This window comes from Cryptomeria japonica, chromosome 10 (genome assembly GCF_030272615.1).
Source record: "Cryptomeria japonica chromosome 10, Sugi_1.0, whole genome shotgun sequence".
In the NCBI taxonomy this organism is placed as follows: domain Eukaryota; kingdom Viridiplantae; phylum Streptophyta; class Pinopsida; order Cupressales; family Cupressaceae; genus Cryptomeria; species Cryptomeria japonica.
In genome coordinates this window covers 604,371,906-604,392,471 of record NC_081414.1, presented here as the reverse complement: position 1 = coordinate 604,392,471, position 20,566 = coordinate 604,371,906, and the positions used below count along the sequence as shown (strand labels likewise).

The 20,566-nt window shown below is 35.0% G+C and overlaps 1 protein-coding gene across 2 annotated transcripts in view; it reads left to right on the top strand.

Moving 5' to 3' along the window:
- The first annotated feature begins 7,376 nt into the window (after positions 1-7,376).
- Positions 7,377-20,566, top strand: part of LOC131028445 (probable methyltransferase PMT2) — a 33,699-nt gene continuing 20,509 nt past the window's right edge. The window contains exons 1-5 of one of the 2 annotated variants that reach the window (XM_057958699.2): positions 7,377-7,680; positions 13,520-14,189; positions 14,374-14,584; positions 14,701-14,998; positions 15,984-16,373. In XM_057958699.2, coding sequence (XP_057814682.1) covers positions 13,530-14,189; positions 14,374-14,584; positions 14,701-14,998; positions 15,984-16,373 — 1,559 coding nt within the window. In that variant the 5' untranslated portion in view covers positions 7,377-7,680; positions 13,520-13,529. The remainder of the gene's footprint in view (positions 7,681-13,519; positions 14,190-14,373; positions 14,585-14,700; positions 14,999-15,983; positions 16,374-20,566) is intronic. The other variant, XM_057958698.2, reaches the window with a different exon arrangement.

Genomic DNA, 20,566 nt, shown 5'->3' with positions numbered 1-20,566 from the left:
AAACATAATAATCAATTAGTTATTCACATGCTCATCCACAATTATTAAAAAAAGTCAATCATCTTTCAAATCTTCATTGTCTATTCAATAAGTAAAGGATTGTAATTATTCAAAAAAAAAAAAGATAACTCAAAATTTAGCCCTAAACATTCACCTATCATTTAATATAGTAATCTCAATCAATCTCACCATCTATTTCCAATCAATCTTGGCCATTCATCTTTTATATTAACCTAGAAGATAATAGATATTTAACAAAGTTAATCTAATACATCTTAACCACCTATTCAACATCAAATCTAAACTATTTACATCCTTAATAAAAAATTTATAAATCCAATCCCAATCATCGTAAGATCATAATATCACTTGATAGGTACATGCTATAGAATTCTTGCATAATTCCTGAGAAATCACAATTCAAGAGTATTTTCACTCAATAGAAGAGAAAAGAAAAAAATTCTTCATTTAGGGAGTGAAGGGAAACCTTGTTATTTCTCTCTTTTATTGCTCTAATATGCTTGATTTAGAATAAAGAGTTTAATATTGTTTTAATATGTTCGTATATTATTCTTAATTAGCATATATATTTTCTACGTGAAGTAATTATTCAAAATGAGAATATGCTTGAGAAGGGGTACAAATGCTATTAGTAACATGGTCTTCATGAAGCAACTATTTAGAATGGGATCAAATTAAATTGGAAAGAAACACTTGAATCTGAAATCATAAATCCAAATCTAGAATTTTGACATCAAGAATCCAAGATCTAGAAATTCTAATCTAAAATTCAATAATTCAAAAGAATCACAATAAAAATAAATACTATCATAAAAATATAGATAATTAAAAAATAATTTAACAATTTTCCAATGATGAAAACTATTCTTATGGTGCCTTTCCGGAAGGACAATGATAAAAAAAACATTCTTAGGTATCATGTAAATCAATTGCCCATAAGTATCCCACACTTGGGGAAGAGCTTGTTCCAACCACTAGATCAACAAATCAATTTCCCTTTATCTACCATGTAAGCCTTCCATCAAATTCATTCTTGTTTCTATTTTAGAATTGATAAGAATAGGGACATGGTTTTGAACACATGCATTATAAACCTTCTAATGTGTCCAACTTTTATAACATAACACTCTAGTTATTATCACGATTCATGGAACAAGTTGATGCATTTTTCAATAAGTGTACTCTAGTATGGTGTCATAAATGGTATATAAATTATTGGGCACATGATTCTCATGCAACATATTCCTTAGAGGTCACATCTTAAGTTTATCAATCATTTTTATCCATCATTCCCATCTTGAATCCTTTTATTATTTTCATCCATCATTTTATCAACCATTTCCATTGAGCATCCTATTGGAGTTGAATTTGTGTTGTCCTTTTTTTCTATGTTTGTCAGGGTTTAGGAAGATTGTCCAGAGCAATAAACATTATTAAATATGATGGAGAATAAATGGAAAATAATAATAATCCATAATAACACACATATTTAATGTGGTTCACCCAATGTAGGTTACATCCATAGAGAAACAATGGTCCACTTCCTTTTATCATCTAACAAACCAAAATTTATAATTTAATGTTTTTTCACATTATATAACCACTTAATTATCAAGCCATTTTTGGAGGTTTAAAAAGGTCGATTTACATACCTTGAAATAATAGTCAACTCCTTTATTAAACAATGGGCAATTTTCGTTTTAATAGGGGCGTGGGCCCTAAGTCCTCGGTTAAGGGTGTTGCTCCTAGCAACCCCTAATCTGGGCATTGCCTCAAACCCCTATTGTGAGCTCCACCCCTAAGCCCTTGTGTCCCATATGAGGGGCTCTACCCCTTGCCCTCCTTCGTTAATTGATTGGGGGGGGAATGTGGCTGATAAAGTCATCAAAATTTAAGCCTAATAGCATGACCAATCACCACATACCAACACTATTTCCTCTAATACTGTTGATATAATCATTTGTATGTGAACATTTAATAGATATATTATATGTGGGTCATGCTTACATAGTCAAATTAGCCCCTGTGTCCCATAAGAGGGGCTCTACCCCCTGAACTCCCTCGTTAATTGATTTTGGGGAAACATGGTTAATAAAGTCACCAAAATTTAAGCGTAGCAGTATGATCAATTGCCACATATAGGGGGATGACCCCTCATGTCCCATCGGAGGATTTTTATCCCCCTGTACTCCCTCATTAATTGATTTGGAGGAAAATGCAGCTAGCAAAATCACCAAAATTTAAGCCTAGTAGCATAATTAATCACCACATACCAACAATATTTCCCCTATGACTATCAATATAACCATAGAATCATTCGTAAGTGAACGTTTGCTAGATATATTATTTGCGGGTCATGCTTGCATAGTTATATTATCTATATAGAGGTCACATGCAATATGTTTATCTTAACCCAGTGACAATGTTTGGGGTTAAGATTACATTTGGGTTTGGTTGTAGTTGTTTTGGATGTCTATTATATTTTATTTTAATGCTTGTTGAGGCATACCCCTACAAATACCCTCTTGAGTCTAAGTTGAGCTCAAAGTGTTGAATATCTGGGCAACTGGGGGGGGGGGGGGGGTGAATCGGTTGATAATTTAAAATCTTCCTTAAAACTTTATTCACATATCCGAAACAATTTGCAGATTAATCAAGATAGAAATAACATGAAAGCACATGCACAAAACAAATCAGACACAAAGAACACCAAAATTTACGTGGAAAAGCCAAGAAGGGAAAAACCATGAAGAATGCTAATTCTCAATATGAAAAGACCATTTAAGGTGACACTGGTTAAGGTGATTTTTACAAGGATGGCTCATCGCCAAGAATGCTCATTGTAGGAGGGCTCATTGCCTAGAAAGGTTCATTGTCGAAGAAAGAAAGAAAAGAAAATCCACCATTGAAACACAGTCTGCACAGTTGGAACTACTTCTAGTAACAATCCACAACACTCTTCACAACAACAACTTGATTCTTTCAATCTCACATATCTTTTGCACAATTAGCCATTCACAAAAGTGCCACACTAACCCATTCAGATCAATCACATACATATACTGTCTCCAGAAAGACATAATCTTCCAAGTCGACCAAGATACAGATCTAAAATAGGTCACTACTAAACATTCTGGTGGTGGGAAGGAATGAGAAGTAGACCACATCACAACATTCCTCATCAAACATATCAACATGTTACATATATTACTAATGCCAGACCCAAAACAAAAAGCATTGTTACACATCCTCAACTTCCAAATCAACACCTCGACTTCCAGATCAAAACTGGACCCAAACATAACACCGAGTAACATAAAAAACACTCCTTCCAAGAAGCCATTGAGAAGCCAAGTCTTCCAACAAATCACCAAACAGTCATCAATATCACATACATACCTATCTTCCATTGCTGCACAATACACCACATCCGAACCTAATCAGACCATAGGATTTGACATAAATGACAACACATAACATAATGCTAACACAAAGTGTAGGAGAGATAACTCACTCTCATAGACTTGACCTTAAACCCCCCATTGTTCTATTGACGAATCATTTTTACCCACACGATGAAAACCCTAACCTTGTGAGTGAGAGTTGGTTCTAGGAAGTGGAGCAACATTTTTTTGCACTAACACATCCTTCCATATTTGCATCCACCATTCCCTTCAACCTCATGAATAGAATGTGTTTTTCTTATATTTTGTTATGTCATTGTCGATTAAAGCAGCAATCCTCTCAATAACTACAAATTCCAAAAGTCTAACTTTAAAAGCCCCAATCCCAAATCTAGCATCTCAAATCCCCAAAATTCAAATTCTCAAGATTTTAATCCCCAATCCAAATCCAAAACCAACATCCATGTAATTACAAAAAGCAACAACATTCAAAATTCAAATCTAAAGACCAACATCTAGATAATATTACCAAACAATCTAAATCTCAAAAACAAAAACCCATCCAACATCTAAAGAAAAATCCAAACATCTAACAACATTAACAAAATAATAGCAATTTCTAAAACATCATAACAATGCAAATTCAAACATAAAGAAAATTCTTTGATAATTTTTAAACTAATCATTACATCATTGTCATGACACATCATTCCTAATCTAGTAACAACTTTGTTGAGATATATTTTTCCCAAGTTGATCCCTTCACGTATATTGTTTTTTTAGGGTAGAATAAAGCTACCACCATTATCATTGCAATATATTTTTTAGCTCAATTAGTGGCAAAACTTTTATGATTGTTGTTGTTTTTTATTTGTGCATGTTATTTGGTTGTGGGTTTTATGTATTGTTTTGTATTGGTATAATTCTCATGACATGTCACAATAATGTCATCGTGGTGCATCCCATCATATGTTAAAAAAGACATCAGGGTGTCCAAAATATTTAGAATTTAATGCAATATTCATAACGTGTACTGTACATAACTATTTTACTCTCATCTTCAAATCATTCTTCATATGCATTTATTATCATTAATATCTATTTATTATTCACATTCATTGCATCCATTCATCATTAAAATTTATACTTATCATCTAATTAAAATGCTTATTCATATCCATTTCTAACCCTCATTTCCATCATAATTCCTTGTATCCATTCATCTTTCAACTAACTAATTATGTTTTGCCTTTCTAGAGTTGGTCCATGCCCTTCTTATCCATCCACTCTCTAGAGGGGACATCCCTAATGCAGTCATATTTCTAGATATAGACACCATTTCAACCCCATTTCAAAGAGTAACAAAATATAGACACTTCAAATCCACCACCTTATACTACTATATCTAACATCACTTTCTAGCATAATTTTTAACACCATGTTGAAACAACCATGCTAATATCATCCTATTCAAATTTATTCAATGTTAATAAACCTTTTTCATTTGCTAGTTAGATCACACCACCACATTACTAATTAACTACATATTTTTTTATTTTTTAGTTAATTATGCTAATATCCCCATCGCCCACAAATAAATAAATAAAAAATAATAATTTTAATATTATCCACATATAGATAAATTAAAAATATAATTATTCACATGTTCATCCGTAGTTATTAAATAAAAATCCACTCGTTAAAATGAAGAGCCAATTGTCTTATAAATATAACCATTCATCCAACAATAAATCTCAACCATTCAAAAAAAGATAATCTTAAAAATATCCCTTAAAAGTCACCCATCATTTGATAAAATCATCTTAATAATCTCAACCATCTATTTGCAATCAATCTCGATCATTCATCTTTTGTCTTAACCTAAAATGTGACAAACATTTGAAAAAGTTACCTTAATGCATAGCAACCATTCATTCAACAACAAATCTAGACTCATTACATCCCCATTAAAAAATCTATAAGTTTAGATTCAATCCTTCACTAATCATAGCAAGTTGCAATAACTACATACTATTGAAATAACATCAAATTCTCATGATCTTACATGCACATGTTGCCAAAATCTTCCATAAATCTTGATCAATTACAAATTAATCACATCCTGAACATATTTACATCAATAAAAAGGGTTCATACTTATTGTTAACTACTTTTATACTTAACTTTACATTTGGAAGAGGAATCTTAATTTTCTTTACTTTTTCTTTTGTTTTCTTCCAAATATATTTAATGACTATTTGAACATACAAATCTTTAAAAATAGATCAATTAGCACAAGAAAAATCACATGATATTGTCTTATAATTTTTTTATTGTGTAATGATTGAATGAATAGGCTATATGACTATATGTGCGCTCACTCTCTCTCTTACGCTTTCAATTTAATAAGAAAGTCATTTGATATCAATGATTTTTCATAAAAAACATGCACCACAAATGAACATTATTTTCAAAAGGCACATACATGGAGGCAATCATGCAAGGTGATGATTTGATAATAGACACAAATTTGTATAGGATTATAAAAATAATTGAGTTTATGGAAGTTGCAATTTCCTTCTCTTCACTAACATCATCTACCTCTTAATGATCAGTAGGTAAGAATTTCTTCCTATCTTTTCCCCGCTCTGATCAAATTCTTGAAATTGAGATGGACAAATAGATGACTGAGAGAAATATATTCTTGTAGGAACATGCTACAATATGCATATATTTCCAAAACGTGGCCAAAAGTATGTAATTGACAAAAATATTTCATGGATGATGAAACTATATTAACCCTTGTGGGATGGTATTTCAATCCATGAATTTGACTCTATCAAGGATAAATAATTAGTGCCAAAATCTAGCACTTGGCTCTAACTCTAAATTAGGGATAAACACCATATTTGAACCCCACATTGAAATTAACTTTTTTGGAGAGACACTACAATTGCTTTATGTTATTAAATAAAATGGTTCATTATACAAATAATGAATTTAGGTATCTAATAAATCAGTGAATTTGACATCTACAAATGTGGGGAAGAATTTAGTAATAATTATTGTACCATAATTTTTCTTGAAGTCCTAAAACAATGTCCCAAATGCCATTAGCCATCTCCAAATACCATTCCTAATCCTAAGGCTTTGATAAACACTAATAGTTTATCAATTGGCATGTATATCTATTTTGTATAGCAATTGCATGCACTAATTCTTGTAAATGACATATATAATTGTGGACTTGTCTCTATGAAATTTGACAACTTTTGTGAAGCTTGATACATGGTTGAGCATATGTAGTAAGGAAAATTATTGGTTGCATATCTGTAGAATACATACACAAACTAAATTTTGTAGGAAAAAAATGTGTTCTATACATCTTCTAAAATGTTTTGACTATGAAGAGGATAGTTTTAACTATTGTTATGATAACATGTTATAACAAACTATTAAGTTGATCATTTGAAAATAAGAACACATTGATAGACGACCATTTTTTATGCAATTTTATTAGAATAGTCTTTAGTTTAGTTAATGATATGCAAAGGATCATTCATGAATTATTTAGTTTCTATTTTTTTTATTATTTTATGATAAGAATTACATTTCTTTTTCTATATGAATTATTATTATTTTAATACATATATAAATCATATTTTTTTTAATAATTTTATTAAAAAATATGTAATAATTTTCCCCCAAATACAATTTATATTAAAAACCTTCTTTAAAGAATGAAAAAAACAAATCCAAAACATACTTACTCATTGAAAGGAGAATAAAATCTCCGTTTAGATATGGTCCTCGGTAAAATAATTGAGCTTTTATTCTTCATGTTCAAAAAATTCACCTACCACAGATCTTATTTTTAGTTTTAACTGACAGTAATTCACCTAAACTCAATACCCATGCACGTAGCCAGATATGTCACATGTCCGCACAAGAGGGACCAAATGATTGTCGCTGCATGTTTATATCTCTGTTTTTCCTCATATATATAATTTTATTCAGTAAAGTAAAAGGAGAATTATAATCTATCTACTGGCAAGGACCTTGGTTTTTCTTGGGGCAGGAGGATGGGCCATAATTAAAATGGGCGGATGCTGCTTTTCTGTACCCCACCATACACATTAATTTACTGCTTTTTCGCTGTAATTGGTAGTAGTTGTTAAGGTTTATAGCAAAATCTCAAGAAGCATTACGGAGGAGGAGAAGGCTTTCTTCATCAGATCTAGGAATTCAACAGCTTGTAAGTTTCGAGTCTGTAATATAGATCTTTTCCTTTATTTTGTTCCGCGTTTTTCGTTGAGTTTGCTTATGGATCCGCTAATTTTGATTCTTTTGGGTCACAAGATCGAGTCACATTGAGGATTAGAAGTTGGGAATGGTGATGATTGTATCTTTCTGTTATATTTGCAGAGTTGTGGTTTTATCAGAGTATCCACTTGTAGTTATGGGGATTGAGTTGGGGTTTTTCAGGATAGGACATGTTTAGATGTTTTTAGGCCAGAGTAGCAGTTTGATGAACTTTCTTTACTTTAAAGATGCTCTTTGTACAGTGACTGTGTTTATGGATTGAATTGCAAGTTTAATGATTAATTAGGCAAGAAGGCTAGTTTGTCGCTTCTGCTGTTCCGATTCCTTGGCGGTGATTTAATATATTGCCTGCTTCTGTAAATGGGAGGCATTTTCAAGATAGTACTTCTTGTTAAGAGGTTAATAGATCAGAAAACTAGTTTGACGATCGTTCTATACTGTGGGACCCTGTTAATATTATTGTACGGTGCTTGCATGCGTTATGATGATTTTAGTTATTCTCAAGATAGAACTGCATTTTTAGGTTCAGTAGGTGAGAATAGCAGAGTTACGCGCCCACCGTATAGGAATAACGGTGATTAGGAGAGAATTGTAGTGTGATCTTACTGCTGTATTGCAATACTGCGGTGATGATCTTTTTGCAGTAGCTGATCGACTTATGTAGGTCTTTTTTATAATAGAACTCCATACTTAGAAATCGTTAGGGCAGAACAGTAGTTTGGAGTTCATTCTCGCGTAGACTATATGGCATTCGCTTTGGTACAATACCCACACGTATTATGAGGGTTTCCTCTTGCCTGTTCAAGACAGGATTCTTTGTTTAGACTTTAGAGTTGATTAGGCCAGATTAGCAGTTTGACGATCTTGCTGTACCGTAATGATGTATTTAATAGAATGCCCATATGTGTTATGTCAGGGATTTTCAAGACAAAAGCGAAAGCTCAGTATATGAAGGGCTAATTAGGCCAGAACACTAATTTGATGTGGATGCTGTGTTGCATCACCGTAATCATAATATATTGACCACATGCGTCATGGTGTTCATCTCTATTATACAATTCTCTATAGGTTATTACTAGGTCAGAGCGATAATGTACTGCTCTTGAATATAGTAGTGCTATGACAGCGGTCTTAATGCTAATGTACACATGTTATGGGGATTTCCATAGGCATTTTAAGGATATGAATTCACATTTAGAGGTTATTAAGCTGAAGTAGCAGTTTGTTGATCTTTCTGTACCATGATGATGGTCATCATACAATACCCATATTTTATGATTGACATTTGGAAGATGGAACTTCATATCAAAAGTTTAGTTAGGGGAGAACAATTGTTTTGTTCTCTTTCCAATTATTTATGGTATGGGGACATTCTTATTGCAATATTCACATGTGTCAGGTTGCCTTTTTCTGATTTTCAAGATAAAAGTCCATTTTTTATATCACCTGGCCAGAGCAGCAGTTTGACTGTCTTGCTGTCTAAAGCAGTACTGGTCTTAATATGGTGGCTACATCTGCTACAGGAATTTGTGTAGGAGTATTCAGTATAGGTCTTTATGTTTAGATGCTGTAAGGCCTGTGAAGAAGTTTGATTCTAGTGCTGTACAGTATTACAGTGATGGACAGCTCTACTATGATGATCTAACTCAATGGTCACTTATGGGGTTCGCTTTAGGTATTTTGAAGAAAAGACTCCATAATTAGATATTGTTAGGCTACAGTAGTTCTTTGATAATGATCTTGTTGTTACATATAAATACTATGATGGATCATCCTATGTGGTAGTCTTAAATTCGTAATATAAAGCCCATGTGTTGTGAGAATTTGATTAGGCAATACAAAAGTAGAAATCTGCATTCAAAAGTGTATATGTGAGAGTAGTAACTTGACACCATATTAGCAGAAATGGAAGGGGTAGTGGCCATCGTGTTGCGAAACCCACCTATAGAGGAACTTATGCTTGGTTGTTTCTGGCCTGCTACACTCAGCAGAAATCAGAGGAAAAATTGAAAATAAATTACAACTTCTATCCATTGTTCAGCAACCATTTTTAGCATCTATTCTTAATAATTGCCTTTTGATCTATCAACCTGATCTCTCCATCAATATAATATAGACTTCTGTTCAGTTGGTCCCTGATGGTGTGTTTCACAAAATTTGTGCCACATATTGTATATTTTATGTTCCAACTAAAGGACGCCATCTGCTGAAGCTAAAAGCATGTGGCAACTAAGATTGTTGTGTGGAGTGGACATTGTTTATGTTGGTGTATTATTTTTTGATTTGTTAATTGAGGGTTTTATTGGGCCCCCCTCCCATGAAATTAAAATTACTGATGCTACAAAATTTAAGTCTGATTGTTCCATTTACAAAATAATAAATTTATAGCATTACTATTAACCCAGACCTTAAAAAGGAGCCTCCCATGAAATTAAAATTACTGATGCTAAGTCTGGTTGTTCCATTTACAAAATAACAAATTTATAGCATTACTATTAACCCAGACCTTAAAAAGGAGGGTTTTTCAGGTCAACCAAATGCCAAAAATCTGCAGTCTACTCTAATTGTCTTAGTACCATGATACATCCTTGCTGTACCAGTCATCAATTAGAAAACAGGACTGACCTGCTTCCTTGCACTACCTGCTACTTGGTCACTGTCTTCCACTTTTTGCAGCTGCTGGTTGAGGGGCTCATCTCTTCATTCTGGTGCACCACCTACTCTGCCACCTACACCAGCCCAGTCCAGTTTCTCCTCCAGCTCATTATCCCTATGGATCTTCACTCCCGACTCCGAGTAGAGGTGCTGCTTGGAGTGGGCAAGTCCCTGCCCTAAGAGGGGTGGGAACATAAACAAGCCAGCCACCCCAAGAATTCCATCTTGGTGCACCAACTTAAGACTATCAAGTTATCAACGCATGTAGTCAGGTCCTTACAAAATGTTGTGAGCTCTTCCTAATGCTTCTATGCCAACTCAGTTTCCTTCCGAAGGGCTGCTACTTCATCCCGAGGACTCCTAGCCAGGCCTTCCACTTGGTGAGCAAGACCTTCCTCCTCCAAAGAACCCTCTGGACTAGTAGAGAAGAAAAGCAACTGTTTAAGAATCTAGTCCCACACTTCCAAGTCTGCCACCCTGGACCGCAACTTTTCTTGAAAAGCTTTCGCAATGGAGCAATGAGATCTGCTTCCCTTGTGTAGGCCAACCCATCCCTGCCTAAGACATTCTTAATGAAAATTTGGAATGAAGAAAGTGTTTAAGCTTCTGTCTGATACAAAACCATCATAATGCAAATCCCTACTCTTTTGACAGTGGATGGGCAGTTTCATCTTTAAATAATCACCTCTTCAATTGTCCTACCACTGACCAACAACTACCCAAGGCAAGCCCAGAGAAATCGGCTGAATTCTGTTGTCCTACCACTGACCAACAACTACCCAAGGCAAGCCCAGAGAAATCGGCTGAATTCTGAATGGGATCAACCTTCCAAAAGAACTTGCCACTGCATGTGCTGGGTAAAAGGGATCTGTCTTTACAACCAATCATTACATAATTGCACTTAAGTTGATCTGCTATGCTTCCTGTGGGCACCTTCATTAATGACAGGATCAACGGTGGGGAAAAAGGTGCCTCACGAATGTAGGCCAAAGCTACATCTGAACCGTAAAGAACAAGGGAGAGTGCCAAAAGGTGGCACCAATCTGGGGTGGAAAGGTTGGAGATATAAGAGGCACTATCTGAGACCAAAAAGGAGGAAGAGTCCTCCTAAGAATAGGGCCTATCACTTGTTAGTACCGAGAAAGACACTAGATCTATACTTGCATTTGATAGAAAATTTGCACACCTGTTCCCTTCTCTACAACAGTGAACAGAATAGACCACCTCTAGATTCTCAGAGATTACATTATTAAGCTTCCAATTTATAGTTGAACCATTTATGATCTGCGAGTTGCCTTCTACTATCAAGCACCTGGTTCCAGACGTTATAGCCACCTTCAATCCTTCCAGTATGGCTTCCACTTCAGCTTCATTGTTTGACCTCAACCCTAGGAAAAGCAAACCTCCTTTGATGAGCTATCCCTCCTCATCATGGAGAAGAAAGCCATACCCAGTAGGCCTTGGATTGTCCTGGAACGCACAATCAAAATTCAGCTTCATAAACCCAACTGAGAGTTTATTCCAAGCTACTAAAGACCTTTTGCTTTTTGTTCCAATTTATTTAAGTGTATTTTAACCGTCATGTCGTTGTTTTTATTATCATGGTTTAATGTAAAGTTTGAGCTAGAAACTCTCTAAGTTTGGTAATTATATTCTCTTCACTTCTCCCTATTTAGCTTCTCAATTTGTATGTAAGCTTAACTTGTTGAGATATTTTCTCCCCTTCTCAACCACTTAGTATATTAATGGCATTTTCAAACTGGAGAATTTTCTTTTAATATTTTAGTTTTTGTAAGAAGTCATAGCGAGGTTGTTAATATCAAATGAGAGAGTAACAACATTTGTTGATTAGTGACTATTTTGTTCATGCAGTTTAAACTTTGTTTTACCATCTCATTTCATGTCATTTTTTACCGTTTCCAGCAATTTGTCATAGTTTTTTGTTTACACATTGAAATGTTTTATATCTGATTTATGTACATGCCATGAAAAGATTCTTTTACTCGTTCTGATTTACGACTTCATGCACAAAGTTGTAGAAGAAAATAAGCTTCATCTTTTATCATAGCTTACAGATCCTTTTTCCCAAGGTGTTTTTTGAGATCGTCAATCTAGTGATTTCACCATGTAGGTCATGTCAATTAGATCGCAGCTTTACAGTCATTATTTTCTTCATGAAGCTTACAACCTTATATGGATGGGAAGGGTGTTTAAATTTTGGAGTGATGATATTTTATTAATGGAGTGTCTTTAGTAATCATAATCTTTTCTATTTTGATCTCCATATCATTTTTTGGTTCCAATTTATTATGAATGCAATTGTTTTAATGTTGCCTGCAGTTGCTTACTGTTGAAGTATCGTTTGGGCTTTGCACATAAAACACATGTTCATATGAGTAACAATTAGAGATGTCTTTTTGTGCATGACTTGGCCTTATTTTGCTCAAGTTTGAAGTTATTTGATTGTTGTACCCCTATTCTTTTTTTCATACGTGGTTGCTACTTACACACAACTTGAAGAATTCTTATTCCTGCCTTTCTAGTTGATCTTCACTGGATAACCAATAAAAATTACCAAACTCTCAAAGAATAATATTGGAGTTTGGACTATCATTTCACAGATTCAATGGGCAGGGTCTTGAAAGGAAGCTTCTTTCTTATCTTAGTTAAACATGTCATGTGATTCAATTCAGATTCCTCTGGCGTTCTTTGCAAAACAGTAACAATTGAAAGTATGACATACTTTTGTGGAAATCAATTTTGAGCTGTCAGTGTCTCGAATTGGCTGTGTTTGTTTATGTTTTGGCAAGAGTGAAAACACAACCATTCTAGCTTTAAATTTGTCAACCATTTCTAAGATGCAGCTTTCAAATTATTCAAAATAAAGTTTAGATTTGGATTCATGAATGCTAATAGTTCTTCAGTTAGACCATGCAATGCAGGAATAGTTTTTCTTGCAAGGCAAAAAAGTATATTTATGATACTGAATTCTTATGGTCTTGCTATAGACAGACTTTTTGTTAAATTCTCTACTACAGTAATAGGTTTTGATACAATCAGATGGTTGTAGTGCATTAGGTTTGTTCCTTTATTTGCTAACGCGGCTCTTGTTTTAGCAGGTCCACCATGAGGTCCAAGACAAATTCAACTGATAGCAAGACTAGAAGCTCTGTTTCTATCTTTATCGTGGTGGGACTTTGCTGCTTTTTCTACATATTGGGTGCTTGGCAGAAGAGTGGTTTTGGAAAGGGTGATAGCATAGCACTGGAGGTGACCAAGCTTACAGATTGTGGAACTTCCTCTTCTTTAAAACCTTCATCTACTCTAAACTTTGAAACTCATCATAGTGAAGGAGCTACCATTGAGATTTCAGAATCAAAAGCAAAAGTGTTTAAACCTTGCAGTGCAAAATACATTGATTACACGCCTTGCCATGATCAAAAGAGAGCTATGACCTTTCCTAGAGAAAATATGAACTACAGAGAAAGGCACTGCCCACCAGAGGACGAAAAGTTGCATTGCCTCATTCCTGCCCCAAAAGGATACAGAAATCCATTTTCATGGCCAAAGAGCCGTGATTATGTTCCTTATGCAAATGTTCCCTACAAAAGTCTTACAATAGAAAAGGCTGTTCAGAATTGGGTTCAGTTTGAAGGTGATGTGTTCAAGTTTCCTGGAGGAGGTACAATGTTTCCCCAAGGTGCAGATAAATATATTGACGACCTTGCTAAAGTAATCCCGATTTCTGATGGCACTGCCAGGGTTGCATTAGATACTGGCTGTGGGGTATGCATGGAGCTTCTCACTTGCAATTTTTATGCAATAATACATATTCTGTAGAAATTCACTACTGCTCTGTTGCTATATTTTATTTTGTCAGTGCCTGTTCTACAGTTCTACTTTAAAGGAATTGTTTAAGCTTCTTGTTACAATTGATTTGACTGAGTGAAAAGCCTTGTGGCACAAATAGGTGGCCAGCTGGGGGGCATATCTCTTCAAGAGAAATGTTTTGACCATGTCCTTTGCACCAAGAGATTCACATGAAGCCCAAGTGCAATTTGCCTTGGAGCGTGGTGTACCTGCTGTTATAAATGTCATAGGCACAGAGCGGCTTCCTTATCCTTCCAGGGCCTTTGACATGTCTCAGTGTTCACGTTGTTTGATTCCTTGGACTGCAAATGGTGGGGCTTATTTACAGTCAAAAAATCATGTTTAATTTTGTTTTTTCAGTTAAGAAAGGACCATAGATTAACTATTTTGATTCAATTCCTGATTTTCTTAATGTTTTTGTTTGCAGATGGGCTTTATATGATGGAAGTAGATCGAGTTTTGAGACCAGGAGGTTATTGGATTCTCTCTGGACCTCCCATCAATTGGAGACAATATTACCAGAGTTGGCAGAGATCAAAAGAGGAGCTTGAGAAGGAGCAAGATAAAATTGAAGAAATAGCAGAGATTTTATGCTGGGAAAAGAAATATGAAAAAGGTGACATTGCTATCTGGCAAAAGAGAATTAATAGAGAGTCCTGTCCTAGAAGCCGACATAATCTTGAACCAGCTCCTGCTTGTGAATCAGTCAATCCTGATGATGCTTGGTGGGTTGCTAAACTTCATAACTCAAAAGTTCAAAATAAGTTATTTTGCTTGCTGATTGGAAAATCATATTGAACAAATTATCTTGTAACTTGAATCATATTGCCAGCTAAACTTTCATTTTGTAAATTCGATAAACACTTGTTTTACCCTCACTGGAGTATTATTGTAGTGTGCATTATGTTAGTGCTTTAGATAGCAAGGCATATCTATCATGCTTAGTTGGCAAGCATGCATGCTTGCAAAACTGCTCGCGTTGGTGATTCAGGCAGCAAGATATGCATTATGTTCAGTTGGGAAGCACTATACTTTTAAAATATCCAAGGAATCTTCTTAGGACTGTTTTAATTTTTCTTATAGATGTCTAATGGCAAATTCTAAATTGATTGTCAATCCTTAAATTCAATCTTGTTTTTTGCCTGACTGGCAAACAATCCTTCAACTAGTTTCTTATAATGCCTTTTTTACACTTTATTTAAACCCCATAGATCTTAACTTCAGCTAGAAATAAAAATACGTACTTGCCTTTCTGCCAGTGACAACTAAACGGGTTAACGTTACATCATCTAAAATGCCAGCTTTGAGTTGATTTAGACATTTGGAGAGTTGTTTTCTAAAATAGTAATGTAATGGCCAGTGATTGGCTAGTACTGCATTTGTGATATTTATAAGGACATCCCAAGTCAACGTACTGAAAACATTTGGATATGTTACAATTAATTTGCATATCAGCTTTCGTTATTTCCTGTATGTTTTCCATTTCAATGTATACAAGTATTGGACCTTTTTGCAGACCATTTTCTTGGCCATCATAGCAATCTTTGGATGAATTTTCTGTCATTGCATCTGTATTGCAGTATATAACAAACTAAACATTAGTATTTTTTTTTCTTCAAAGTGCTCTGTCAGTTTTCATTATCCTATCTAATGGTACTAATTTTATCCTATCTAAGAAATACCCTGAATAATTGCTCTGTTTACCTGCAGGTCTAAGAAAATGGAACGATGCATTACACCTCTACCTAAAGTGAATGATCCAAATGAGGTAGCTGGAGGAGTCCTGGAGAAGTTCCCAACACGCCTAAATGCTGTTCCTCCAAGAGTTCTCAGTGGTTCATTACCAGGTGTTACAGCTGAGACGTATAATGCTGATACAAGTTTGTGGAAGAAACATGTTAAGGCATACAAAAGAATAAATAAATACATTGGGGAGACCAGGTATCGCAATATTATGGATATGAATGCAGGTCTTGGTGGCTTTGCAGCTGCACTCTCATCCGACAAAGCTTGGGTTATGAATGTTGTCCCTAATATTGTGAAGGAAAATACACTTGGTGTGATTTATGAACGAGGTTTGATTGGGATCTACCATGACTGGTAAGAATGCTTTTTGTCTCTACTTTATTTTTCCAAGATGTTGTTATCTTCCATATTTTTAATACTCTTATTGAATTTTCGTAGGAAATTTAGTTGCACTGTGTGTGAAGTATATATTGCAGACTCGTGACAGTTTCTTACATGTCTGGAGTGTGTTTATAAAACACAATTTGGCATCCTATAATACTTGTTAAAAATTTCAGAAAAAAATTCTAGAGGATATAAAATCACCTTCCTTGTAGATAAGGTTATAAGAAAGCTATCGATTTGTTCTCTCATCTCTGGGATACATATTTGAAAGGTTATTTAAACATTTGAAATCATTGAATGTTTGGGGTAAGTCGTGAAAATGAATGAATCAAATTAGCTAACTGTAGCCAGCAGAATGCAGATCATGCAGATAATGGAGAGAAAATGGAAATGATTAAAGAGACTGTTGCAATTTAGTAGGTGATTAAGATAATGTAAATGGGGATCAAGGTTTCTGGGAGTGGTGGGTATGGTTGTGGCCACGAGTGTGGTAGCAGATCTGGGTGTGGGCTCGATATATTTTCAAATAGGTCTGTCCAGTGCTAGGTTTGGCTATGCATATATTATATATAACTTGGGAAACATGTGAATTCTAATTATGCATACCCACATATATCATAAAAGTAATACAAGACATGGATTATGTGATGGTAATAACTAATAGATCAACTGCGAATGAACTGTCAACCAACTGGAGAATCTCCCATCGGACTTGGACAATTGTTTGGCCAAGAAATCAAATTGGAGTAGTATGTCTTCTGTTATAATTTCCCTGAGGTTTGCAGATCCGGGTGTGGGTTTGATATGTTTTCAAATAGGTTTGTCCAGTGCCAGGTTTGGCTATGCATATATTATAAATATCTTGAGATATGGGAAACATGTGAATTCTAATTATACATTCTCATATATATCATAAAAGTAATACAAGACATGGATAATGTGATGGTTATAACTAATAGAATAACAGAGAATGATTCACCAACTGGAGAATCGCACTAGACTTAGACAATTGTTTGGCTAAGAAGTCATATTGGACTAGTATGTTTTCTGTCAGAGTTACCCTGAGGTTTGCATTTAGCCTCATTGGTGGTGGTCATTCATGTTGGATGTACACGTTGCATCTGGGTTGCTCTGCTTGGCCACCAGATCATAGCCTGTCTGGCTTCATGATTATCAATATTGCTGCTGTTTCTAATGCTGCTTCTGCTTCTGCTGCTACTATCATCATCACCATCACCACAACTTCAATCACTATTACCATCACTACCATTGTTGCTACCACTAGTGCTACCAGCACTGCTCCTATTATGACTGTTATCACCTTTAGTTGATTGAGATCCTGCATGTTGTCATGATGGTATATAGGACTTAGATGGATCTTGTGCATAAGGACACCTTGGGTATGTTTTGGAGGGATCAAGAAACCTCTGTTGTATAGGACTTATAGTTGAACTGCTAAACATTAAGTAATACATTGGAAGGTCTAAATCTTGGTTTAATTTAGGTTGGATTTGGAGAAAATCTAGTTCCGAGGAAGCTCTAGTTTATAGAATGAAAATTTTAGTTGTTTGTTTAGAAGTTATTTTAATTTTCTATTTACCTAAATGGCAGATAATAGTAGAATTGGATGGTATTTATTCTTTTGTATGGACATGCTTGATATTTTTACAACTTGAGTTTTAAAACTATTGACAAGGATTTTAAAACTATGGAAACTTATTTTTGATCAAATTTGTTCTTTGTTTGAACATATTAAGTACCTACTACAAATTCTTGTCCCAATAACATACCCTTGTTGTTAGTGTTACAAATCTTCATACTTCTAAAGATAGAATGATTAAATCCTCTAAATTGAGACAAATTTTTATTTCTTGATTTTCTGTTATGAATCAAGTTGCTAAATTTATTGTATAGTGCTCCTTTTCAGAACAAGAAAGTGCAGAAATCTAGATTCCTACCCAAAGTAATTACTTCATGTTCTGAAATCTGACTACCAAATATTATAGAATATAATCATTAATGCCATCACAAGCAAGAATACATACACTTTCAATTTTAAGATAACTTATAATTCTTATATAAATAAAAAGTAGTTCTTTTCATCAATAGGTCAATGAGAATCTACGGAAGGGTGTGAGGGGGAGGTCTTCAATCACTTTTACAAGGGGTCCAAATAAATTCAGTTTTAAAATGATCCAATAGCAAACTGACTGGCACAATTTTTTAAGATATAGTTGTTGTACATGTTTCTTTGATGATAAGCATTAATGTGACTGCAACATTGAGCATTCTTATTAAGGCCTGTGCAGATTCCTCCACACATTAACTGCATGCATGCCCAACTCCATAATGGTATGAATTAAGGAGAATTGCTATTCAAGAATTAGACATATTTTCCATGTGAATTCCCATGAATAGACTAGACTCAGACAAGCTTTTGGATTATGAACACATAAGTGTATGCTTTCTACATATGGTTTTATTTCCAGTCCTACATTGAATGAACCATCATTACTCAATGTCACAGATGTCCCACTTTTGGTTCAGTCGAGGTCAGATGAAAAACCCATGATATATTTTTGTCATAAGGCTTGTTTGTTTCATAATTGTAGAAGTGTTTCCCATTGTCTACCACGGATAATGGTTTTCAAATTGCATTTTAAACATGTTTTGGTGGGATCCAATTCCTGAAGGTGAAGTGGATGTGCTTGTCAACCTTTTAAATCTTTGGACATGGTTCATTGTTCTTCATTCTTCAATTTACCACAGGGATGCATCCCTTGCCCTCTAGGGCTATCCGTAACATTCAAAACCTTTAAGGTATGTTTTCTCCAGGTCTTCTCATGGGTGGGGATATTTCAGAATTTTATTGGCCTACCTAGCACATTTCCTATTCAAAAGACATCCTTCATCTGTTGGGGGCATACCTAGGATGTTTGGTAAGGCACTGGGGTTGTTCTGCATCTGCTGGGGATGTTCTAACATCCCCCATTCAACTTTTGTTTTACAAAATGGCCAAAAAAGATTGGGGACATTTTGGGATATTTCCTAATCTAAGAGGGTATTTGTAGTTGTTTATTTGTCCCGAAAGATGTCAAGGGACATCCCTCATCTGTTGGGGACATACCTAGGACATTTGGCAAGGCACCAAGGGTTGTTCCCCATTTGCTGAGGACATCCAACACCAGGGAAAACTTTAAGAAACCCCCCCCTTGGACAAGGTGTAAAAACCTGGCGAAAGTTGTATAATTTCGAGGAAAATTTTAATTTTACTGGCGAATTTTTGCGGTTTACGGAGAAAAATAATAATCTCCATTGGCGAATTAGCCGCGATCGCTCAAAGTTTGTGAAAAATCCTGGCGAATTGTACTATTTTTAAAACCCAAAAAATAATTGCATAGGCGAATAGTAATGTTTTTAAAACCAGAAAAATATTTGCATTGGTGATTTCAAGCTATTTTCAAACCATAAAAATAAAATATTGGCGATTTCAAGCTATTTTCAAACCATAAAAATAAAATATTGGTGATTTCAAGCTATTTTCAAACCATAAAAAAAAAATATTGGCGATTTTAAGATATTAACTTTAAGTAATTAAAGCACGTGGCACACAGTCGTCAACTCTCTGCCTGGAAGACTGCCTATTAGAAAATATCGCGACCTAGCGACAAGCCCTTACGAATCTCTCTATCTCCAACTAGCAAGCTGAAAATGCTAAGCCTTCTTAACCTCGAGATCTAGCGACTGAGGGAAACTGAACTGGCACTCGCCAATTCTCAACCACAAATGTTAAGTCCTCGTCACCGCAGCGACTTGGAGATAGTGGTAACTTTAACCCTTGTCGCGTACTCGCCAACATAAAACTGTTTATCTTAGACCAACTCGAGACCTCACGACCAAAGCAATTTCACTAACAATCTCCAGCTCGGTAACATAAAACGCTAACACCCAAAAAGCTAGAGACCTCGCGATGTAAACCCAAACCAACTTGTCACCAACTCGTGGCTTGATCACGTCTTCAAACATTTTACCTCACGAGCTAGCAATAACCATAAAACTTAACCACAAACTATCTGGTCGCTAGCTCGCAACCTAAAATTTTGAAGGCTTGGATGCTGACTCGTTCCTGAGGGACTAGTTTGAAGGTTTCTCTTGAGTCGAGG